Raw genomic sequence first — 24,572 nt, 5'->3', positions numbered from 1 at the left:
TGCGTAGTCTCTCTCTGTAGAAGTGGCTAGACAAATTTACAAAGCAACACTCACACAGGAATTCTGGCAATGGAACCTTTAGACTCCTCCTACGACTTGCTCTCCCCCCACTCCCGGCTTTACCTGTCTCTCCTCTGACCATGTGACCTTTGGACCCACCCACATTCACCTGGAGCACTCCAGCAGCTCCTGATTCTCTCCAGGAGACCTCAGCTTTGTTCCGGAGAGTTTTTCCTTTGCACTGGACTGCCATGGACAGAGGCTATATGACATTTCTTCCCTTCCCCTCTAACCGTTGACACTGGGGTCGTCTTGCAGCTATTCCCACCTGTCTTTCTACTGCGGGACAGCAGAACCAGGGACTCTTTGGGAACAGGCAGGTGCTTCCATCCAGGTCATCGGCGTACCTGTTTTCCACCTGCGATTTCCGCACAGGTGAGTTGGCAGCACGCAGGCAGCTTGGAAACCAAGCTGGCTTAAAAAAGGAAAGGGGAAAAGGACGCTTTGCTTTCCAAACGGGTTGTGATTTGTTTTGGTTTTTGTTCTGTGCCTCTACGGTCCAAGGAATTGCTATGTCTTCCTGGACCTGGATCTGAAACAGGAAAAATAACTTTTAGAGAGTTTTCACATTTCTGTAGCTCTTTTGATCAGCAGCCGGGGGTTCAATGCTTAGAGCTAGACAGAGGTAAATTCAGCATCAGCCTATAATAATGATTGTATGAAGACTCCATACAAATTACTCCAGACTTGAAAGAATCATCAGAATGGATCATCAGAATGCTTCAATAAACAGGATGCTGAATCTTTTTAGTCTTGTGTTGCTCCGACACAGGGTTTCCCAAACTTTGGTCCCCAGTTGCTTCTGGACTACAATTCCTATCATCCCTGACCACTGGTCCTACTAGCTGGGGATGATGGGAGTTGTAGTCCAAAAAGAGCTGGAGACCCAAGTTTGGGAAACTCTCCTCTTACAGCACAATACTGCATGTCTAATCAGATGTGAGCCCCATTGTTTTCAAAGGAGCATACAGTACTTCCAGAAAGATGTGCATGGGACTGCAGTCTAACTTGGTTTGTGTGAAAGGAAGTAATAGTCGGAAGGCTTCCGATCGGCGCCAGCCGATCTATGATCACACCTCTATACCCTACCTTTAAAGCACTCTTATACCATTTTAACATTCATGAAGCCCGGGAACTGTAGTTTGTTGAGGGTGCTGGGAATTGTAGCACTGTGATGATTAAGCCCAGCATCTTTTTGGGAAGATGCCATGACTGTGAAAGTGGTATAAAGGGGCTTTAAATGTGTGGTGTGGATGTGATCGTAGTAGTTATTGATCTACGTTGCTGCTTATTGGAACAGAAACTCTCTAACCTAGAGGACTCATCCTCACAGCCCCATAGATTTTTTTTTAAATGGTGAAAGACTATATGATTGAAAATACTATATGATTGTTAAGTATTATTCTACGCGTGGCCCCTTAGCAAACATCCCCTAAACCTACAGCTCAGAAATTTGTTAACAGGAACGTTATTTGCTGATGCTCGATTCTGTCTGACGCAAACCGTTGGGACTATATCCTTGGGCAGCAAGGGGAAGTGGTTGGTTTTCTTTCACTTTTGATTATGCTGCAAATAATTTCTAAAAATCCTAAGCACTCTGGTTTGCAAATAACTTCTGAAATCCTAAGCACTCTTGTTTGGAGGCAAGTCCGGGGTCAGTCCCTTCCGAAAGGCTTCCCAAGCCATCATTAGGGCAGTAATTATTTTTAAAGACTTAAAAAACAAAGCTGTGTGCAGTCTGATAATTACTTTACAACACTTATCTGTGACTTTGCAAAGGATCCTGGGAGGACACGCCTCTTGGATCGTGCAGAGCCTGGCACGACAGAGAGTGTCTTTCTGCCAGCCCAGAGGAGCAAGCCTTGCAGGGCGCAGTGGGATGACCTTTGGAGGAAATATGCACAAGTTCAGACTGCGAATGATTAACTTGCTTGATAAATGTAGGGGCAGAAAGCCAAGATCGTGCTGGTGGATTTCTGAAAATGGCTGAGTAACAGCTCTGCCCTGTTCCCTTAAGGGCTTCTCTTTAAGAATGGGCACGCAGGAGAGTGGCAATAGGGTTGTTGTTTTGTTTCGGATTCCTCCTAAGGAGCGTACCGTATTTGTCGCCCTATAGGACGCACTTTTTCCTCTCCGAAAATGAAGGGGAAATGTGTGTGCGTCCTATGGGGCGAATGCAGGCTTTCGCGCGGCTCTCCCACGGCTTAGGGAAAGGTGCCTGCACCCAAAGCCTGGGGGTGCGCTGAGTTCAGCGCCCCCAGGCTTCGGGCTTAGCACAGCTCTCTGCAAGCTGCGGGAGGGCTGCGCGAAGTCACGCAGCTCTCCCACAGCTTGGGGAGAGGTTCCTGCACCCGAATTTTTTTTCTTTATTTCCCCCCCAAAAAACTAGGTGCGTCCTATCGGCCGGTGCGCCCTATGGGGCGAAAAATATGGTAATTACCACGCCTCCTGTGTTATCTTGCTGGTCAGTTCCACTGACCACTTTTTGTCAAAGGAGACAGTACTCAAGGCCAGATATTTTGGTACCAGAGGTAGAAAACCCCCACCTCCCCTCCCTCACTCCCCAGCAGTAAAAACAAGAATAATGAATCAATTTACTAACAGCTTGCTGCCTTTCCATGACACCCCGAAATCAGCTACCTGAGGCAGTTGCTTCGCCCTGCCTAATTGCTGGAGCGACTCTGTCTCTCCAGCTTTCTTGTTATATTGGGCTCTTATCAAGTTCTCAGCAGTTGTCCCCATGTTATCATGCAGTAGAGCAGCAACTGTTTTCTCTGTGGGGAGGAACCAATTGTATAATACCAGCAGTGTGTCCTTCCCAGAAATGGGGGTTTCCTAACAATGGGGGTTTCCCTAACTGTTGTTAGGAAACTCCCATTTCCTTCCCAGAAATACTATTTTGCAGAGTTTCCCATGAAGACAGACCTCTGGGAATTGTAGCACCAGGAAGGGAATCAGGATTCCCTAACAACTCTTAGCACCCTTAACAAACTATACCTCCCATAATTACCATATTTTTTGCTCTATAAGACTCACTTTTTCCCTCTTAAAAAGTAAGGGGAAATGTGTGTGCGTTTTATGGAGCGAATGCAGGCTGCGCAGCTATCCCAGAAGCCAGAACAGCAAGAGGGATTGCTGCTTTCACTGTGCAGCGATCCCTCTTGCTGTTCTGGCTTCTGAGATTCAGAATATTTTTTTTCTTGCTTTCCTCCTCCAAAAACTAGGTGCGTCTTGTGGTCTGGTGCGTCTTATAGAGCGAAAAATACGGTATTTGCGGGAAGCCATAATTGTTTAAAGTGCTTTGAATTTATAGCGCTTTGAATTTATTATGTGAATATGGCCTTATTTGAAGTTGTTGACTCCTCCGTCCATCTAAGGCTGCAAATCCTATGCACACAGACTTGGGAGCAAATTCTGTTCAACTCAGACTTTGGAGGAGTTACTTCTGAGTAAACAGAAGCAAGCAGGCATTGACATAATGGTGCTTACTTCTGAGTGAACATGCTTAGGTTCACACTATAGTACAGGTTGTAAATGCCCTCAGAAGGAAAACCAGGGGGGATGCAGTGGTTCACGTCTTGGACTAGGACCTCGGAGATCCGAGTTCGAATCTCCACTCAGCCATGATGCTCAATTGGGTGATCTTAGTTCAAGTCATCATCTCTCAGCTGAACTTACCTCAGACACTATCCATTTAAAGCACATGGCTTCCTCCCCCAAAATCTGGGAATTGTAGTTTATCCCTCACTGGGCTACAGTTCCCAGCACCATTAACAAACTAAGGTTCGCAAGATTCAGTGGAGGAAGCCATGTGTGGGTGTCTTTGTGAGGATAAAATGGGCAAGGAGCCTTGAGGTACCTGGAGAAAAGGCAGGGTAGAAAAGTAATGAGAAATGCATAAATAAATTTCTGTATTCCAGCACATTTACAACTCCCGGCCTTCTGAACCCGCTCCTGGTAAGCGTTCTTTTAACTGCAGTTTCATCTGCAGCAATTAGCAGGTATTAATGTTTAGCACCATGCTATGAAGTGCTTCGCCTGCTGATTTCTACAGATCAGACTTCTGTTAACAGGAACCGGGAGTAAGCCAGACCCAGTTGGGAATCCAATTTAAAATGGAAAATGGTTAAAAAATAAAACCAATTACCTGGTCAGGCTCCTCATTGGTAATGCTTTTTTAACCACCTGGCAGATTCCCTCTCCACAGGCCTGGCCCGAGATATTTAGCTGCCTGAGGTGAAGAAGTAACCCCCACTCTCTGTCAAAGTAGACAGTACCCAAGGCCAGATATTTTGGTACTAGTGGCAGAAAAACCCCACCTCCCCTCCCTCACTCCCCAGCAGTAAAAACAACAATAATGAATCAATCTACTAACAGCTTGCTGCCTTTCCATGACACCCCAAAATCAGCTGCCTGAGGCAGTTGCTTCGCCCTGCCTAATTGCTGGAGCGACTCTGTCTCTCCAGCTTTCTTGTTAATATTGGGCTCTTATCAAGTCCCCAGCAGTTGTCCCCATGTTATCAAACAGTAGAGCAGCAACTGTTTTCTCTGTGGGGAGGAACCAGTTGTAGAATACCAGCAGTGTGTTGTGTCTAATGCCTGTGTTGTTGTTTTTTCGTAAGTGAAGGCTGGCAGATAAGAGAGAGCTACTGTATCACGCGAATGGGTGGTGTTATCCCAGAATATATATTGGAGGACTCTCTTGAACCCAGATCTTTGGCACTGTCTCATGTCCTCCTTTCAGGGCGCGTCATGTGGAGTCCTCCATGTCTTCTTTTGCTGTTCCAAGCTCTCAGCCACAGCTTTGCCGTTCTGCTCAAGCAGCCGGAACACCAACAGGCTCTAGAGGATCAAGGTAAGTTGAGGTTTGGGACACACACACACACACAAACACACACATCTCCTTGCCAGGGCTGCCTGCATCTGTTTTTAAAAGGAATCACACTGTGGGATAAAGCATAACCCATCTGCACTTATTCTGGGAATGATGAAGCCACTTTGTTGAGGAGCACATTTCAGGGGCAAAGATGCAACAGGGATTGTGTGTGTGGACTAGGTGGAAAAAAACAAGAACTTGCTTTTCACCGATTGTAAAAGAAAATGTTGTGTGTGCGGAGTCTAAAGGAACAAAGAGCCTGGAGGTCACAGGTGACTTCTTAAGGTTATTTGAAGTAAGGAAAATGCCTACATAAGAGCTGTAAAGTAGAACGAGTTCCCCCTAAATAGGCCTTTCTTAAGCCTTCTTTATTGACGTTTGTACCTTCCTCCCAAGGGATGCGGGTGGCGCTGTGGGTTAAACCACAGAGCCTGGGACTTGCCAATCAGAAAGTTGGCGGTTCGAATCCCCGCGACGGAGTGAGCTCCCGTTGCTCGGTCCCTGCTTCTGCCAACCTAGCAGTTTGAAAGCACGTCAAAGTGCAAGTAGATAAATAGGTACCGCTCCGGCGGGAAGGTAAACGGTGTTTCTGTGCGCTGCTCTGGTTCGCCAGAAGCGGCTTAGTCATGCTGGCCACATGACCCAGAAAGCTTTACGCCGGCTCCCTCGGCCAATAAAACGAGATGAGCGCCACAACCCCAGACTCGGCCACGACTGGACCTAATGGTCAGGGGTCCCTTTACCTTTACCTTCCTCCTGGCAGCTAGGATATCATGCAAGGATCTTCTCATCCCAGCCACCCATGTCTCCCTACCCCAGAAACTCTATGATTAGGCTTTGGACTTAGTCAAAGTCCTGCACTGAGCTTCATGGCTGAGAGAGGATTTGAACCCCTTTCTCCAGCACTTTAACCACTGCACACCATCACTAGCTCTCTTACTGTCTTTAAGAAATCTACGTCCAGCCAATGAGAGGTTTGTCCCACTGGCTGTGGTAGCAATGAGAAGCCCAAGCTCCCTGCACTGCCCCTCTCATTCCTAAACACAGACCTCACAGCAAGCAAATAGCCAGCGAGTGTGTTGGACCCTTGCGGAACCACATTCCACATTTTCCAATGAATACAATATATGGGGGGGGGGAGCATCTCATTTCCTCAAACTGTGTGCAATAAGCTTTTGAGTTCTAATGAAGGGTCATTCAACCAGGAAGTGAAGGCATGTGACTATGAGCAACGAAAAAAGCAACAATGCCTCATGCATGGTGTCTAAAACAGCTCACCTGGAAAGGTTGGGAAAGTATCAAAGCAAGCAGTGACATTTGAAGAAAGGAGAAGGACCTGATGGGTTCAGCTGTCAGCTCCCAGGCCTTTCTGGACCTCCCAGAAGCCTCTGCTATACCTGCAAAATCCCGTATTTTTCGCTCGATAACACGCACCTGACCATAACACGCACATAGTTTTTAGAGGAGGAAAACAGGGGGGGGGGGAATCTGAATGAAACAGTGGGTGTATCATTTTTGTGCTTCATGCTGTGGCCACAAACATGTGATTTGACGGTGAGTTTGGGGTAGCCCAATGCAAAGATCCTGAGGATCCATGTGGATCCGTGTTTTGTAACCACGTTTTAAGTGGGGAGGGAAGAAAAAACACAGAAGGGACAAGGAGCAGGAGAGGGGTGTGCGGAGAAGCAGCTGGCTAACAATGCAGGAGAGGGGTTTAACGGGAGGGAGGAAAGGAAGGCAAATGTTTCCTCCCACCCACCCAAGCCAGCCCTCTCTCTCTCTCTTTCTCTCTCCCACCTGCATGTTTTCCGGCTGCCTGCGAGTCCATAGAATGCTGGACGAAGCAGCAGCACCGGAGCACAGAGAGGAGGAGGTGGTGGCTGTCGGCTGTGCTCCTAGCTGACGGAACCTGAGCCGATGCGTGCAGTGTGACTAGGAAGGAATTAGAAGGAAGGACACGATCCTTTCCTTTCCCCTCTATTTGCCAGGAGGGCAGGGGATTTCCCTGCTCTTTGTTGTGTTTGAGCAAACACAGCAACCGAAAACAGGAGAGGGTGGGCAGTAAGACCCTGAGGCAGAATGCAGAATGCAACCTCCTCTCTTTAGCCTTCCCTCCTCCGCGCGATCTGATTTTTGCCCGATTTTTGCCCCTGTACTCGGGCCAGTCGGCTCCAGGGACCACACATTCGCTCAATAACACGCACAGACATTTCCCCTTACTTTTTAGGAGAAAAAAGTGAGTGTTATAGAGAGAAAAATACGGTAAATGCTGCCATTCTCAGTCCTCTTCATATGCAACGTCCCCTAGAGGGTGGAAAGTGTATGCTAACTGGCTGGGGTTGATGGGAGTTGTCGTCAAAAACACCTGGAGGGCACCATGTTGGCAAAGGCTGGTGTATGTGAAAATAACTGAGGACTTCAGCGTGACACACCCAAGAATACTGGGAGCTGGTGTTTGCTAAGGGTGCTGAGAGTTGTTAGGAGACCCTAGTTCCCCCTCCCAGAATTCCCTGGGAAGAGGGATTGGCTGTTAAACCACTTTGGGAACTGTAGAGGGGAATGTGAGTCTCCCATACCGTCCAAATTTTTACTACGTGAAATCGGGGTGAGAGTGCGATATTGCAGCACCCCCAACAGCCCCTGAGATCTCATACGAATGTCCCATTTTTCCTGGGGCAACTTGAAAGGCATGGGCTCCTAACCAGTGGCGTAGCGTGGGGGGTGCAGGGGGGGCCAGCCACACCGGGCGCAACACCTGGGGGTTAGGGTTAGGGGGCGCAAATCCACGGGTTAGGGGGCACAAATTACTTGCCTTGCCCCGGGTGCTGACAACCCACGCTATGCCACTGCTCCTAACAAGTGTGTTTCCTTGACAAATTACAGTCCCTAGAATTCTGTAGGGGAGCAGTCTAGCTTGGAGGGCACAGCACAGGGCAGAGGGCACACAGGGTCAAAGGTTCTCCACTTTGGTGTAGCAACAACTCCCCTTTCTTTGAGAGAACAAATGACTCTTGGTCCTAGGACAGTGGTGGCGAACCTGTGGAGCCCTCTCTGTGGGCACGCACGCCATTGCCCCAGCAGGGCCATAGCTAGGGGGTGAAACAGGTGCTCCAGCTGGAGGCTCTTGGCCGCTTCCAGCATGGTCCCAGCGCTGCTAGGACACCATTTTCACCCTTGGGGCCACGCTGGGGGGTGGAGGAGAGGAGGGTTCGTGCTGGGAAACTGCTGCTCTGTCCAGGCCTCGACTTTTGATGCGCCAGGGCCTCCCGCCAGTTTGTTGTTCCTACTCGAGAGTAAGCCACCTGGAGTTCAGCAAGGTTAGACAAATTATCAGCATGTGTACAACAGCAAAAATCACATTACTTGTTCAAAAGCATGCCAAATGCAAGCTTTTACCTTAAAAAAAAGTTGTTTGTATCATTGAAAGCTCTGTTGCTGTGTTTTTTCTTTTAAGACAAAAGATGTTAATGTATGTTTTTTTCCAAACTAAAACCTCAGTATTCAGGTTGATGCCGTGTTGGCACTTTGCGATAAATAAGTGGGTTTTGGGTTGCAGTTTGGTCTCTAAAACATTCGCCATCACTGTCCTAGGACATCTTGCCTTCTCTAAACTCCGGGATAATATTTTATGGTTTCTGTTCTCAGTGATCCTGGATGACTCTACTGCACATCGATTCCTGAGCCGTAAGCCTCTTTATAACCACTGGGATTTTGAGCTCTTCACGCCAGGCAACTTGGAGCGCGAATGCATAGAAGAAATTTGCAACTACGAAGAAATGCGTGAAGTCTTTGAGGACGACTTCCAAACAGCTGAGTATGGGGAAAGCCTTGGGCTTGGGAGCATCATAGCATCTAGCATAGAGATTTTGAAACTGTTCTGCTGCACTTCTAAGGTAAAGGTAAAGGTACCCCTGCCCGTCCGGGCCAGTCTTGCCAGACTCTAGGGTTGTGCGCTCATCTCACTATATAGGCCGGGAGCCAGCGCTGTCCGCAGACACTTCCGGGTCACGTGGCCAATGTAACAAGCTGCATCTGGCGAGCCAGCGCAGCACACGGAACGCCGTTTACCTTCCCGCTGGTAAGCGGTCCCAATTTATCTACTTGAACCCGGGAGTGCTTTCGAACTGCTAGGTTGGCAGGTGCTGGGACCGAGCGACGGGAGCGCACCCCGCCGCGGGGATTCGAACCGCCGACCTTTCGATCGGCAAGTCCTAGACGCTGAGGCTTTTACCCACAGCGCCACCCGCGTCCACTGCACTTCTAGGTACTCGCAAAAAAACACACCCAGAATTATAGAGGGGGAAATGATTCAGGGCCAACAGGGATAAATGCCAAATTAAAATCTGCTGCAGCTGTCTGTACCTGCGGAGTGAAAGCAGAACCTAGCAACACCTGCCTGCTACATAGCAACGTGTCTTCATGACTGCACCAGGGCGACTAGAGTAAAACTGGAGTTTCAATTTGATAGCCTTTCTAGCAACCTGCCAAAGGGCTATAATGTCAGGAATGTGGTTAGCAAACAAGAAGCAAGTCAAAATACAGTAGTTGTCTGCCATCGTACAACAAACGTAAAAGCTTACCAAGGTAGTGGACTGGTTGCAGAGGGGGAGAGAGAGAGCATTCGAAAACCAGGACCTCTGCTTTTCCGGGAAGAGATTAAATAAATTAATAGCAAGAGGGTTGTTATTTATACAGACATGGGGGTAAAGCCTAATAGCTAAGTTCTCTACGAAGGAGTTTAATATTGGGGGCAGACCAATTCTGCCCCCCCCATGCTAAAAAGGTAAAGGTAAAGGGACCCCTGACCATTAGGTCCAGTCGTGACCGACTCTGGGGTTGTGGCGCTAATCTCGCTTTATTGGTCGAGAGAGCCGGCATACAGCTTCCTGGTCACGTGGCCAGCATGACTAAGCTGCTTCTGGCGAATCAGAGCAGCACACGGAAACACCGTTTACCTTCCCGCCAGAGCAGTACCTATTTATCTACTTGCACTTTGATGTGCTTTCGAACTGCTAGGTTGGCAGGGGCAGGGACCGAGCAACGGGAGCTCACCCCGTGGCGGGGATTCGAACCGCCGACCTTCTGATCGGCAAGTCCTAGGCTCTGTGGCTTAACCCACAGCGCCACCCACATCCCTCCCCCCATGCTAGGCCCAACATTTTATATTACAAAAATAAATAAACCACACTGACTGCACTGCACATTTAAAATATTATTTCCTGCCATCATCTGTGCACCTAGATTTATGAAGTTGGAAACTGAAAGGGCGGAAGCAGACAAAAAGCTGCTCTGAGTCATGCTTTACCTGCTGTACATTTGGAAACTGAAATTGTGATTGATGTAAACTGAGGATGAGGAAAGTTGTGATTCCGTGTTGCATTCAATGTGTGTGCAGGGTCCTCATACAGGAAGAGGGGACAAGATTCCATGCTTCCCTTAGAAGGCAATAAAGCCCTGGTGCTTCAGAGCCAAGGAAAACCAGGGAACATCGTTTGTCATGAACTACAGTGTTCCATGTCAGGACTTGTCTAGGGAATTTGGAGCAGGTAGATTCCTAGCATAGTAAAAGAGCCACTTGCAAACAGGCCTCAGGCTTCCTATTACAGAGCTATGTCCTGGTCCCTGGATGGTTCTGGGCAGGCAGGGAGTCATAGCAGCAGCAGCCAGAGATGGATTGCTGAAATAAATCCGTGACTAGGCTGGGGCTCGTTTGCATCTCAGTTTCCTGGGGGGAGAGTGATAAGGGCTGCATCAAATTGGGAAATCAGTGTGTGTGAGATCAATTTAAACACCACCCTATTCTGAACTGTGAAGGTGATTCAAGATGACGTGTGCATGTGTTTGTGTGGTTTCTGGGATATCTTCTCCTTTGTATATTTAGGTTTTGTGTCTCTTCCTATCTTGACAGGCTATGCAGTTTCCAACATTTCCATGTAACTAAACGCAAGAGAAGCCAAAGTAGATTCTCGGCAGAAACTGCCCAATATTATTTCTCTCTAAATGCACTCTCTCCTGTATCCAAGGCCTTTCGTCCCCTTCTTTGCCATCCACACCAAGAGATCCTTCTCCTTTCCTCAGTCCCTGTGTTCCCCCACAATGGAGACTGGTCCATTGCCAACTGCATCCAGCCCTCAGCTTAGACCCCCACCTTCCTGCCTGCTTGCAACCAGTCCAGGGGCTGGCCCTGGCTGTCAGTTTTCTCCTCCATCATCTCAGTGTTTCCCTTGCACAGCTCGGCAGGGAGGAGGAGGATGACAAAAATGAGAAATAGATTGGCTCTCAGTGGCTCTAGCGCCACCTAGAGTTGGCCTCCCTACCTTCAGACCCACCAGTCCTAAATAGGCACCAGCCGTCACTGTCCCCCCAAGCTTTGCCCTCTGCTATCATTGGTTGAGAGCATTTCTCTCGTAAGTGCATCCCTGTAGTCTGGCGATGAGGACCTTGTGGTCCTCCAGACATTTGGCTGCATTTGCCATGTTCCCTGACCATTGGTCATGCCGGCTTGGGCTGATGAGAGTTGCAATGCGACAACATCTGGAGGGCCACAGGTTCCCAGTCCTTCCTTGCACCAGTCCCCTTAAATCCCCAAATACTGAATCGAATGTATGAATGCTCCAACACATGCCACAGAGGCAGGTCGCCAGCATTTGAACTGGCTCAGTTAATACTTAGAACTTGTTTTCTGGGTTTCTGTGGGGAAGCATTTGCAGGACCAGAATTAATTGGGGAAACTGCTATTTATAAAGATAACGTGTGCACCCTCGTGCACTCTTTCAAGTTTGTTTGCTGGTGCTGCGAGGGCATAGACACAGACAATAGAACTGGCTTATTCCCGCCTTTGTGCCAGCTAGCATTATCTCGAGGAAGCGCTGTGTTGTTTTCTCTGTAGTATTTATGTTTATTGACATCTTACATCTTTATTTCACACCAAATGCAGAGTACTACTTCATGGTAATCGTGATTCAGAACCCTTGTAGCCCAAGGTGATTTGTTTGTAGTTTAGAAACCAGAAGAACCGCAAATAATATGTAACCTTCCTTTACTGTAGTCAAGAGGTTAGTTATTGCAGTATTCGCCCTTGATGGTGGAAGACCTAAACAGCCCTAGAGGGGCGAGTCTGTTGCAGCAATTGAGGCGGTGGTTTCCTGTCCCGCTGCAGGTGCTAATTAGCTGAGCAATGCTAAGCTGATTGTGTTAATCGACAATTACTGCTGTTGTAAATGGCGGCTGAACTGGTTTCGCTTATATTTCAGCTTTAATTGAATTGTCACAGTCTGCACCTTCTGCATTTCATTACCATTTGCCCCTTTTAAACCTGTGTATGTTTGTCTGCCACCAAAGCTCATGCCACAATAAACCGGTCCGTTTTAACACCACTTCCCATACAGTGCTGGGCATATGTATATGTTTCATGATTCCCCCTCCTTTGCTTTTTTAAAAAATGGATGTGCTCAGGGGTTGTTGTCATCGCCCACCATTTTGAAATATTGGGCCTTTCTGCACTTGCCATTTATAGTGGAATAGTCGCTATTTGCTCTGATGTTTTGAAGAGTGCATTTGTTTGCGGCACCCGACTTTCTTCCTCATGGTATCTCCATTTTCATCTCCCTGTCCAAGTCTCCCAGCTAATTTCCCTTTCCTTCCTGCTCTGTTGGTCATTCTGTTGCCTACCTGGATCTTGAAAAGCATACAGTGGTACCTCAGGTTAAGAACTTAATTCGTTTCAGAGATCCGTTCTTAACCTGAAACTGTTCTTAACCTGAAGCACCTCTTTAGCTAATGGGGCCTCCTGCTGCTGCAAACGATTTCTGTTCTCATCCTGAGGTAAAGTTCTTCACCCGAGGTACTATTTCTGGGTTAGCAGAGTCTGTAACCTGAAGCGTCTTTAACCTGAAGCATATGTACCACTGTTTGGCGCAAAACGAGGAAGTGGGAAAGTGTTGTTCTTCGAACTTCCTCCTCCAGCTCTCAGTACTTTTCAAGAAAGGGGTGGAAAGTAGCTATCTTTACCACCTGATGACAAAGGGGACAGTGAGCAGAGGGGAGGTACAGGGGCTTTGTGGGCTCTGGGTGTGACATTGCGCCCACAGACACCATGTTGACAACATCAGCATTGAATTCTGCAGAAGGGTGAATGCCAGGAGGTGCCACTTTCCCCAGCGCTGCACCTTGGCAGGAGAAGCTGTTCCTGCTTTAATCCTTCTCCAGCATATAGGACACAGCTGCCAACTGCCCTATCCCTTACTAATATGACAAATCTCCCAAGTAATTGCAAGCAGAGGTTTGGGCTGTGCAGTTTTGCATGTCCGTAGGATTGCATGGCACAGTTTCTTATGTGCTCACAGCCAGTTCAGAATTTGGACTGGTTTCAGCTCTTGACTCAGAGAGAGGCAACGCCTTTTGTATTAAAATTAACTTGTTGCATACACGGTTTAAAATATTTACGGTTCCTTCAGCTAAATAGATCTGCCGAGATTTGACTTCTGAGGACGGGGGTTAAGTTAGCCTGTTGTTTGCAGCCAAGAATGCCAAGAGTCCTGTGGCAAAGATTAATTTAGTGCAAAAGGAACTTTCGTTAGCTGATTTCGTGAATCCGAGGGATTTGAGGTTGTCTCCCCTCCCGCCTTTTTTAAAGGACTTTCTTTTGCGATAAACTGATGCCCTCTAGAGTGTGTATTGCAAATGACAAGTGTGGAAATAAGGCAGCATTGCTGGAGAAGCAGTCTTAGGCTGTGTGCACACCAGGGTGTCATTGCACGTGTGGGCGGCACAGATGCCATTTTTCTGTGTGTGCTTCAGTCCACACCCAAGCCGGTTCCATTTAAACATTGACTAGCAGGCAGTGGGGATGCAGGTGGCGCTGTGGGTTAAACCACAGAGCCTAGGACTTGCCGATCAGAAGGCCGGCGGTTCGAATCCCCGCCACGGGGTGAGCTCCCGTTGCTCGGTCCCTGCTCCTGCCAACCTAGCAGTTCGAAAGCATGTCAAAGTGCAAGTAGATAAATAGGCACTGCTCCGGCGGGAAGGTAAACGGTGTTTCTGTGCGCTGCTCTGGTTCGCCAGAAGCAGCTTAGTCATACTGGCCACATGACCTGGAAGCTGTACGCCGGCTCCCTCAGCCAGTAAAGTGAGATGAGCGCTGCAACCCCAGAGTCATCTGCGACTGGACCTAACGGTCAGAGGTCCCTTCACAGGCAATAACTGGTTGAGTGTATTTGCTCTGTTCATTATGGAAACCTGAGGTCTATTGTTGGCGTGTGCACATGTATTTGCTTACCTGTAAGTGCATGCACCTGTAAGGGGGGGGGATTCATTTTGCGGTGGAACGGTGAAATAGTGAACTATACCCAAAGCCAAAGTGTCAAGCACGTTTCACAATGGGCAAAATGGCCATGTATTTATTTAGTCAGAAAGACGTGTTTTCCAATGTACCAGATTTGTGCAAAACAACACTTTCAAAAATAAGTACCTGTTTGTTGTGTCGCACCTGGTCTTGCCAGGTAAGGAGCCAGCAGCCCAGTAGCGTAGCGTGGGTTGTCAGCACCCGGGGCAAGGCAAGTAATTTGTGCCCCCTAACCCGTGGATTTGCGCCCCCTAGCCCTAACCCCCAGATGTTGCGCCCGGTGTGGCCGGCCCCCCTGCACCCCCCACGCTACGCCACTGCAGCAGCCCACCAAGAAGGGCCTCACCAGGGCAAAAAATGGCCCCTCCCGCAGCTACACTTCCCAGAATTCCCTGGGGAGAGGAACTGGTTGTAAAATCACTCTGGGGGTTGTAGCTGTGTAAGGGGAATAGGCGTTTCCAAAAACGCTCAGCACCCTTAACAAACTACAATTCCCAGGATCCTTGGTGGGAAGCCATGAATGTTTAAAGTGGCGTGATATTGCTTTAAATGTATAGCGCAGATAGCATCTAGTGGGTACCACCACCAGAACTCGGGACGTGGATTTCAAAATGGCGGGAAGGCTGTTACCATATTTTTCGCCCTATAGGACGCACTTTTTCCCCCTCCAAAAATGAAGGGGAAATGTGTGTGCGTCCTATGGGGTGAATGCAGGCTTTCGCTGAAGCCTGGAGAGCGAGAGGGGTCGGGGCTCTGCAGGCTTCAGGAAGCTATCTGCAAGCCTTGGGAGCCCACGGGAGTTCCCGCCGGGCTCCTAAGGCTTGCGGACAGCAGCCTGCAGCCCGAAACCCGGGGAGATCCGCTGCGCACCCCGGGCTTTGGGCAGCTCTCTGCAAGCCTTGGGAGCCCGGTGCGACTTCCCGCCGGGCTCCCAAGGCTTGCGGACAGCAGCCTGCAGCCCGAAACCTGGGGAGCACAGCGGAGCGCGGCCCGGGCTTCGGGCAGCTCTCCGCAAGCCTGGGGAGACCGCGGGAGTTCCCGCAGGGCTCCCCAGGCTTGCAGATAGCAGCCTGTTCTGGGGGCTGGGGTCGGGGGAAGCTCGGGCTTCCCCCTCCCCAGCCCCGCGCCAGGGGGGGAAATAAAAAACTAGGTGCGAAAAGGACTATAGGGCGAAAAAGACGGTATTTGCTATCATGCCATGTTAACCTCCCTTTTTTTGTTCTCTCTCCAGAAAATGTTTTGGGATAGCTACGAACACAACGGGAAAGGAGGCGCAAGTGAGTAAGGGTAGAAAATGGCAGGAGGAAATTCCCAGGCATGCCTCTTATTACTGCCCATTGTGAGTCAGCTAATGGCAGAAGGAAACAAACTCCTGTTTGGTTTCCCAGAGGCTCATCCTTGAGGAGCGAACAGGCCATAAACACCCACACGCATAATTTATTTTGCCCAATGTGGGGCTAGAACCCACAACCATGAGATTAAAAGTCTCATGCTCTACCGACTGAGCTATCCCAGGCCAAATTTCAGTAGGGGGAAGCAAGAGCAGACTTTTGGCACTTGCGCCAGGAGCTTACTCTGAGCTGAGGGGTGTCAACAGCATTTTCAAGGCCCAGTACACTCTGCGGATTGGGCCCTCTGCAAAATAAGTTGGTGGGCTCTCATCGCCACTGTGCTTTGCAGCACTCCCAGCTGTCCTACAAGGAAAATACAAAGCATGTTATACTTCATTTTAAAAGGGGGATCCAAAGGGTCTAGTGAACATTTGGTTCTCAGTTTGTCCAAGGTTTCCTCTTGTTGCTGCTTTATTTTTCTAGTTGTTTCTAGTTCACATTCTGTTGCTTACAGTTAACCTTATTTTACAATATTTTTTTGAACTTTTTATCCTTAAGCATCAGCTCTCCACCTGCCAAATCCTACATGTACAATATTTTACCATTTGCAATTTCCAGTCCCTTTTTCCTAAAAAAAACACCAAAAAACAAACACCCTGTTTAGGGGTACTCTCATTTTGACTCAAGAAAATCACCATTTTATAGTTCAAATCAGGGAAAGTAAATGCAGTAAATGGACAAAAGTACAAAGACGCACAAAATGTTTAGGGGTACCCTGCGTCCCCCCAGGAAAAAACCACTGGCAATATCTACAAGTGAGTGCAAGGAATTTATTTTAGAAATGATTATTGCTGATTTATTGTGGATTTGATAATTTGTGATGATCAAATCCACAATAAATCAGCAATAATCATTTCTAAAACAAATTCCTTTCCTTCCTCCTACATGTGTGAAAAAGCCCAATAGTTCACTTTTACTAGGTGTTTTCCCTTTTCTTATCTGCACAGGCCACTTTGCCAAAGATCCTGCCCAGAACTCTTATTAAATTCCCAGCCGAAATATCTCCTGTTGTTGTCCCTTCTAAAATAGGAATTCCAAGGACGACCTTCTGCCTCAGTGTTTTCCCACGGCTGCTTCATAAACAGCCCATAATAGCAAGGGAGGGCAGATTGTACTTCCTGGAGAAAAGGCAACTTTGATATCTCTGAAGCCCCTCTGAATCAGGGTGGCAGTGTCCACAACAGGGCTCCTATTAGGGCAATTTGCGGAGGCGGACACCAGATATCTCTACTAATCTTCCCTCAATCTCTCCAGCTTCCACAGTAAGACCTGGTGTTGACGTAGCCGGCCTGGTGGCTGGCCTCGTAGGAGCGTTGGTGTCTGTAGTCATGTTTGTGATTGTGGGCATGTATTACTTCAAATATCGGAGGAAGCAGAGGAGCCGTTCCAGGTACGGATCAGGGTCCAAGCATAGCTGCTCTGGGGGGCATGCATGCATGGGAATGAGAAGCAGTTCCAGGCAGCTTTCAAAATCAGGAGGTCCTAGTCAGGGTCAGCATGAACGATGCAGGGCTCCATTGTCAGGGAAGTGAACTCTTTATTCAAGGAGGTAAAGGGACCCCTGACCATTAGGTCCAGTCGTGACCGACCCTGGGGTTGTGACGCTCATCTCGCTGTATTGGTCGAGGGAGCTGGCGTACAGCTTCCGGGTCATGTGGCCAGCGTGACTAAGCCGCTTCTGGCGAACCAGAGCAGCGTACGGAAATGCCGTTTACCTTCCCGCAGGAGCAATACCTATTTATCTACTTGCACTTGATGTGCTTTAAGCTGCTAGGTTGGCAGGAGCAGGGACCGAGCAACGGGAGCTCACCCCGTGGCGGGGATTCAAACCGCCAACCTTCTGATCGGCAAGTCCTAGGCTTTGTGGTTTAACCCACAGCGCCACCCGCGTCCCTCCTTTATTCAAGGAAACAGCATACAAATCAGCAACAGTTCCCAGTAGGTCTTGCCCCTGTGGAGCAGTTGCCAGGACTGAAGGTCCCTGCCTTCTGTCCCTTCTAAGGCTCCTCCTCTCCTGGATGTTTCCCAAGCAGTCTCAAATGGTGTCTGTGTACCTGTGGTCTCTGTTCTTCTCTCCTTATTATCCTGCACGTTCTTGGAGACCACAGTGGAGGAGAGCTTGTTGCAACAATAATAATATTATAATAATTTATTATTTATACCCCACCCATCTGGCTGAGTTTCCCCAGCCACTCTGGGCGGCTCCCAATCGAGTTAAAAACAATACAGTATTAAATATTAAAAACTTCCCTAAACAGGGCTGCCTTCAGATATCTTTTAAAGATGGGATAGCTGCTTATTTCCTTGACATCTGATGGGAGGACGTTCCACAGGGTGGGCGCCACTACCAAGAAGGCCCTCTGCCTGGTTCCCTGTAACCTCACTTCTCGCAATGAGGGAACCGCCAGAAGGTCCTCGGAGCTGGATCTCAGTGTCTGGGCTGAACGATGGGGGTGGAGTGGGAGACTCCCTGGATTCTTCAGCAGCCTGACCCCCCCTCTTCTGCTTCAGCCTCAGAGTCTGAACTGCTCCCTGCCACAGGCTCTTTCTGCTCCCAAACCCTCTTTTCCCTTCAGCATCCAGCCCCTCCTCACAATCTTCTCCCTCTGACCTCTCTTCAAGTGTCCCACCACCAATCCCCTGGCTCTGAGCCTTCCTCCTCTGGGGTTTCCCTTGGGGGGTGTTGTGTACCGAGTTGAATAGGATCCAAAAATGCAGCAGTCTGATTCCGAGTATATTTCAGGGGGGTTCCCTGCTGCTGCCTCCCATCACTCCTCATCCAGCCAGTCCCTGACAGTCCTTGAGTGGATCTCCCACAGTTGATCACACTCCAGTGGGTGCCCTCGACATTGGGGTCCCAGCTCCAGGAGGTACAGTCCTACCTTGGAAGTCAAATGGAATCCGTTCCTGAAGTCCGTTCTACTTCCAAAACGTTCAGAAACCAAAGCGCGGCTTCTGATTGGCTGCAGGAAGCTCCTGCAGCCAATCGGAAGCCACGGAAGCCCCATCAGACATTCGAGTTCCAAAGAACATTTGCAAACCGGAACACCCACTTCCGGGTTTACGGCGTTTGGGAGCCAAAATATCCAAGAACCAAGGTGTTTGGGATCCAAGGTCCGACTGTATAAGCCTCTTAGCAAAACATTTGCCAACAAGGGCAGGATTGCAAGTGCCGTGGAATCCAAACAAGCCAAGGTCAAGCGGAGAAGATCAGCCTAGGTCTAGAGCCCAAGGTCAAACAACAGCCCAAAGTCAATATCACAAGCAGGTCAGGCAAATTACCTGCACAAGGATGCAGAGACTTGTATTGTTCGCAGCTAGCAGAGGCCTTCCAGACCACACTAGGCTCCTTTGGGAAGAAGGATGGGATATAAATTCAGCGGCCAGGTTGCTCACCGGAGCAAAACGGTTTGAGCATATTACACCGATCCTGTTTCGACTGCAGTGGCTACTAATTAGTTTCCGGGCCAATTCAAAGTGCTGGTTTTGACCTATAAAGCTTTAAACGGCTCAGGACCTCAATGCCTCAGGGGCCGCCTCTTTACATATGAACCTACCCAGACCCTGAGATCATCTTCTGTAGCCCTCCTTTGTGTGCCTCCTCCTCGAGAGGTCCGGAGGGTGGCAACACGAGAACGGGGTTTCTCTGCAGTCCATGGAATGCTCTCCCCAGGGAAGTTTGCCTGGCGCCTTCATTATACACCTTTAGGCACCAGGTAAAAACGTTCCTTTTTAACCAGGCCTTTGGTTGATCAGATTTACATCCTAGGCCCTTTTAAAATGTGGGGGGTTTTTTTGGGGGGGGGGAGCTATTGGGTTGTTGTTTTTTAATTTGGATTTTGTAGTTTTATATTTTGATTTTGTTCTGTAAACTGCCCTGAGACCTGTGGGTATAGGGTAGTATAATATAATATAAAATAATATAATATAATATAATATAATATAATATAATATAATATAATAATATAATATAATATAATATAATTAAAATTAATTCTATCTGGTATGCTGGCTGAGACCCTACCTGCCTGCCCACTGTCTCGCCAGGGTGGTGCATGCTCTGGTTATCTCCCGCTTAGATTATTGCAATGCACTTTACGTGGGGCTACCTTTGAATGCGACTCGGAAACTACAACTAATCCAGAATGCAGCTGCCAGATTGGTGAATGTGCGCAGCCGCCAGGACCATATAACACTGGACCTTGGATCTTTATGGGCTCTCAGTACATTTCCGAGCACAATTCAAAGTGTTGGTGTTGACCTTTAAAGCCCTAAACGGCGTCGGCCCTGTATACCTGAAGGAGCGTCTCCACCCCTATCGTTCAGCCCAGACATTGAGATCCAGCTCCGAGGGTCTCGTTGCAATAAGTAAGTTACAGGGAACCAGGCAGAAGGCCTGCTCTGTAGTGGAATGCCCTCCTGCCAGATGTCAAAGAGGTAACAAATTAGATGACCTTCTGTAGATGTCTGAAGGCAGCCCCGTATTAGGAAGTTTTTAATGTGTGATGTTCTGTTGTGTCTTTGTATATTTTGTTGAAAGGTGCTCAGAGGAACTGGGGCAACCCAGTCAGATGGGCGAAGTACAAAAATTATTATTATTATTAAAATAAATACTGCAGCTGCTGGTAGTTGAGGCATTTTAAGGATTGCTTATCAACAACCATTGGTTGATGGATGTTGGCGTCACGTATCACCTGGAAGGCTGGCAGTCCACCATCTCCATCTTAGATCATTCTTGGGCTTAAGAAAGTATTTCTTTCCTAAGCCGTACATGAGAAGCCCTTCTGAAGTCAGTGTGTTATTTATGATGATATAACTGAGCTGGTCAGCAAGCAACCAGAGTCCATAGGACTGCTTTGTGACATGCTCTCACCATTCTGACTCATCTCCTTCCCTCATCAGGACTCAAAGCGACCTGTATCCCGCAGTGCCCCTCGCCACCTTTGGCGAGGAGCCAAAGCCAGAGTTGGCACCGGGACTTCCATCCTATGAGCAAGTGCTGGAAACTTCAGGTGTGCACGATGCACCTCCTCCACCTTACAACAGGTACAAGAGTTTTTCAGATCTTCCTCCGAGCCTCTTGCCCAAGCTGCAACCCGAGTCTGTGTCAAGTGTACAAGACAAAAAGCTGAAATGGTCCAGCTTTTCTCAATCTTAGGCCCCCAGAGGTTGTCGGACTACAGCTCCCATCATCCCTAGCTAGCAGGACACTGGTCAGGGATGATGGGAGTTGTAGTCCAACAACCTCTGGGGGACCCAAGGTTGAGAGATGCTGGTCTACATTGACTGGTAGTGGCTCTCCATGATTTTCAGACAGGGATTCTCTCCCAGCCCTCCCTAGTGATTGAACGTGGGACCTTCTACATTCCAAGCAGGTCCTCTCCCACCGAGCTATGGCCCTCTTCTAGCTTGTTTGGCGGAAGTGGCTGGAGAATTGGATTTGGGTCTTAACGCTGATCACGAATGGGCTGGGTCAGTGGGAAACAAACCCTTCTGTCCAGACCACATAGAGGAAGGGCAGAAGATTCCACATCTCGGCTGCAGCTTTGCAGCAGCATTAAACTACCCAGTGAAGATAAAAATGGGCTAGCTCCATGCGCACTGCCCTGAGCTCCTTGCAGGAAGGGTGGGAAGCTAATGTGACATGACGGCAACTGGCAGAATGCTACTATGCTAGGCAGTTACTGCAGCATGGAACGGCTTCACGAAATGTAACTTTCTCTGTTGGCTCTGGCTGGGCTTAGCTAAAACCCAGGGACTATCCTGCTATTTCTAATTTATCTTTCTTTTAGAATATTTTTGTTACTGTGAACAACTTAACGGTTGTGTGTACAGTGGTACCTCGGGTTATAGATGCTTCGGGTTACAAACTCTGCTAACCAGGAAGTGGTTGCTCCAGGTTAAGAACTTTGCCCCAGGATAAGAACGGAAATCGCACACCAGTAGGAGGCCCCATTAGCGAAAGAATGCCTCAGGTTAAGAACCGTTTCAGGTTAAGAACGGCCCTCCAGAACGAATTAAGTTCTTAACGCAAGGTACCACTGTATGTTTATGAACCAGTAAAAGTGCAACACAGAAGGGAGCAATCTATTTCCTCCTGTCCCTGCTCAGCCCGGCCCTGACCCAAGCACTGATTTACATGCATTCCCCTCTCCTCCTAAGTAGCCTCACAGGCAACTGGGAATTCAGTGTGTATTTATACGCGAATTTGCCCAGCTCACACTTTCTGAAATACAGTGGACACTTGGGTTGCGAACGTGATCCATGTGGGATGCACATCTGCAACCTGCAACATCCGCAACCCACAGTGTCCGCAACCCGCAGCGTCGCATCTGCGTGCACACGGGTTGTGATTCGGCGCATGTGCAAAGTGTGGTTTAGTGCTTCTGCACATGCGCAACCCCCGAAACCCGAAAAAATGCAAGCTGAAGCGTCTGTAACCCGAGGTATGACTGTAATATATGAATCAAAACGCAGCTAGGCTTCAAAATTTGCACACCCCCAAATTTTGCAATGCAGTTCTCCAGCCAAGGAATGGGTCCAAAAATGCATATACTGGGGTAACTTTGCATTAAAATGCATACGTTCATGAAAATAGCTTGCCAAAAAAAATAAATGCATCCTATAAGGGAAGACTGCTTTGCAAAAATGAGTATGTAAGAAAAAAAAACTGCACACAAAGGTGTGTTTTTGGAGAAATTCACACTAAAATGCTGCTTTATTTTCATGACTTATGGTTTTTTTAAAAAACTAAATCACAAAGTTATGTGGAAATGTGGAGAAATGAACTTGATTAGAAAACAGGAATTGACATACTCGCCAGTCTCTGCTCTGAAGTTTTTGCATAGTACACATTTCTTGTGTACTAGGCCAAGAGAGAGGTCAGTTTTCCTTGTTATTAATAAAGAAAGGGGGGGTGTTTGTCCTGAATATATGATGCAACCTTGCATGAATGTTTTAAGCAAATTAGCATCACCTACTACTGTCATTGTACAGTGGTACCTCAGGTTACATACGCTTCAGGTTACACACTCCGCTAACCTAGAAATAGTGCTTCATGTTAAGAACTTAGCTTCAGGGTAAGAACAGAAATCGGGCTCCAGTGGCGCAGCGGCAGCAGGAGGCCCCATTAGCTAAAGTGGTGCTTCAGGTTAAGAACAGTTTCAGGTTAAGTACGGACCTCCAGAACGAATTAAGTAGGTACTTAACCCAAGATACCACTGTATGGCTTCTTGCTCACTGTTAAGAATCTCTATTTTTCTTTTTCTCCACTCTCCACCCCAGGAATAGCACCAACACTGCCCCACCAACCTGAGTTGTCAACAGCAAGATCACCACTCTTGGAAGAAAGTGTACCCGCCTCCCCGCCAATTTATGTGCAGAAAAAAACACTGTGAATTCACCTGCAGCATACCTGAGGGGGAACACACACATACACAAATATGGTGTGGACCACTGAATTATGTATATTGCATATATGTGTGTACTATGTACAGAGAGAAAAAGTGTGTGTGTGTGTGTGTGTGTAGACAGAAAGCTGCATTATATTGTTTGAGGAATAAGAATCTGAAATGTGAATAATACGGCTGTTCTTCGCTACTCTGGCATAAAAATGAATCACCAACTTTACAGCTCTGAATCCAGCATTTGCGCAGGTTTCTGACACAAATCCCTCTCTCCTGCCCACCACCTGTGTCATGTGAACAAGCCTTGTTATAGCTGTGTCTTTATTCTGTCATGGCTTGCATGCGCTTGCTAGAGTTTGACAGAGGGTAGATGGGATATCTGCTTGTTTTCATAAAATAATTCTCAGAGTATGCTTGAACAATAACTCTTAGGGCCTTTAGGGTGTGTTCAAGAGCACTATTAAGATGCAGAAGGGAAGGGGAGTGTATAACACCTGCCCTTGTGGTTGGTTTGCGGTATGAAGTCTCTCCATCAGTATAAGTAGTGGTAGCTCGGCCTTCTGCCCCTGCATCCTCAATGGAGCAGTGCCTGATCTAGAGAACATCCCGTCCATATCTAACAATGACATAGGGCACACAGCCATGTATCGGGTCAGTATTTTCTAACCTAGTGTTTTCTGCTGTGATTGGCAGTTGCTTTCCAGGGCTTCAAGCAGGAGGGCTTTTTTGCAATGCAAGCTGAACACCCCCACGCCCCAGGTGTGAAAATTAGGGAACAAGGCAGGGGGTTAGAGGCAGATGCAAGGGTGTTTAAAAGATAAGGGGAGACATAGGTTGGTGAGAATGTACAGATCAGCTGTAGAAAGCAAATACACCTCTATGGTGATGTAAGGAGGAGCAAATTATGTTTACATGCATTGCCTGCGGCTATAGTCAGACAATTTTGTGTGGATGTCCAGGAAGGGAAGATGATCATCCAGTAAAATGGGCACAAGGTGTTTGCATGCCCATATGCTAAACTCATATCCATTCATCCTTTTCCACTCACATGTCCTGAAGTGTTGCTTGCTTGACCCTGAGCACACCTTTATAACTTGAGCCATCTGTGAATCTTTTATTGTAGCATTTGTAGAAAATAAAATTTGAACTATTCTGTCATTGTCCTCCTTGTCTGAATAGCTCTTGGGACTGGGCTTGGCACAGGCAGGTTTCACTTACTCTTGGGAAGAAACTAGCCATAGAGTACCAGGTTGCCCAGGACTTGGCAGCTGAGACATTGCTCTAGCACAGGAGTTCCCAAATGGTACTCCTTGGATCACCAATGGTCTGCAAGCTTCATTTGGGTGGTCCGCAGAAGGCCGCTTCACCCATGAGGCAACCGCCTCAGGCAGCAGGATCCACAGAGCCAGCAGATCCTGATGAGGATCTTCATTCCTCTCCCCTTTGTTTGTTACAGATAGGTAGCCGTGTTGGTCTGCCATAGTCAAAACAAAAAA

General features: G+C 48.1%; 1 protein-coding gene across 2 annotated transcripts; it reads left to right on the top strand.

The window, feature by feature from the left end:
• Positions 1–123: 123 nt before the first annotated feature.
• Positions 124–23,309, top strand: PRRG2 (proline rich and Gla domain 2). 2 transcript variants are annotated; one of them, XM_081884437.1, is made up of 7 exons: positions 124–435; positions 4,805–4,915; positions 8,582–8,745; positions 15,511–15,556; positions 16,925–17,060; positions 20,573–20,716; positions 22,955–23,309. In XM_081884437.1, the coding sequence occupies exons 2-7, from the start codon at positions 4,813–4,815 to the stop codon at positions 22,983–22,985; spliced, it is 624 nt and encodes a 207-aa protein (XP_081740563.1). In that variant the 5' UTR covers positions 124–435; positions 4,805–4,812; the 3' UTR covers positions 22,986–23,309. The 2 variants fall into 2 exon arrangements, with proteins under 2 accessions (XP_081740563.1, XP_081740562.1); XM_081884436.1 differs by lacking the exon at positions 124–435 and having other exon boundaries at positions 4,592–4,915.
• The last annotated feature ends 1,263 nt before the right edge of the window (positions 23,310–24,572 follow it).

The sequence above is a fragment of the Podarcis melisellensis genome, assembly GCF_964234715.1.
Source record: "Podarcis melisellensis genome assembly, chromosome: 13".
Taxonomy (NCBI): domain Eukaryota; kingdom Metazoa; phylum Chordata; class Lepidosauria; order Squamata; family Lacertidae; genus Podarcis; species Podarcis melisellensis.
Note: the sequence above shows the minus strand (reverse complement) of the source record. Positions and strands in the feature narration are given on the sequence as shown.

Excerpts from the sequence above, each read along its gene's own strand:
- PRRG2 (XM_081884436.1), top strand. The coding sequence starts at position 4,723 with ATGGGTGGTGTTATCCCAGAATATATATTGGAGGACTCTCTTGAACCC. Across the intron at positions 17,061-20,572 it reads AAGCAGAGGAGCCGTTCCAG|GACTCAAAGCGACCTGTATC; the intron begins GTACGGATCAGG and ends TTCCCTCATCAG. Across the intron at positions 20,717-22,954 it reads CCTCCTCCACCTTACAACAG|GAATAGCACCAACACTGCCC; the intron begins GTACAAGAGTTT and ends TCTCCACCCCAG.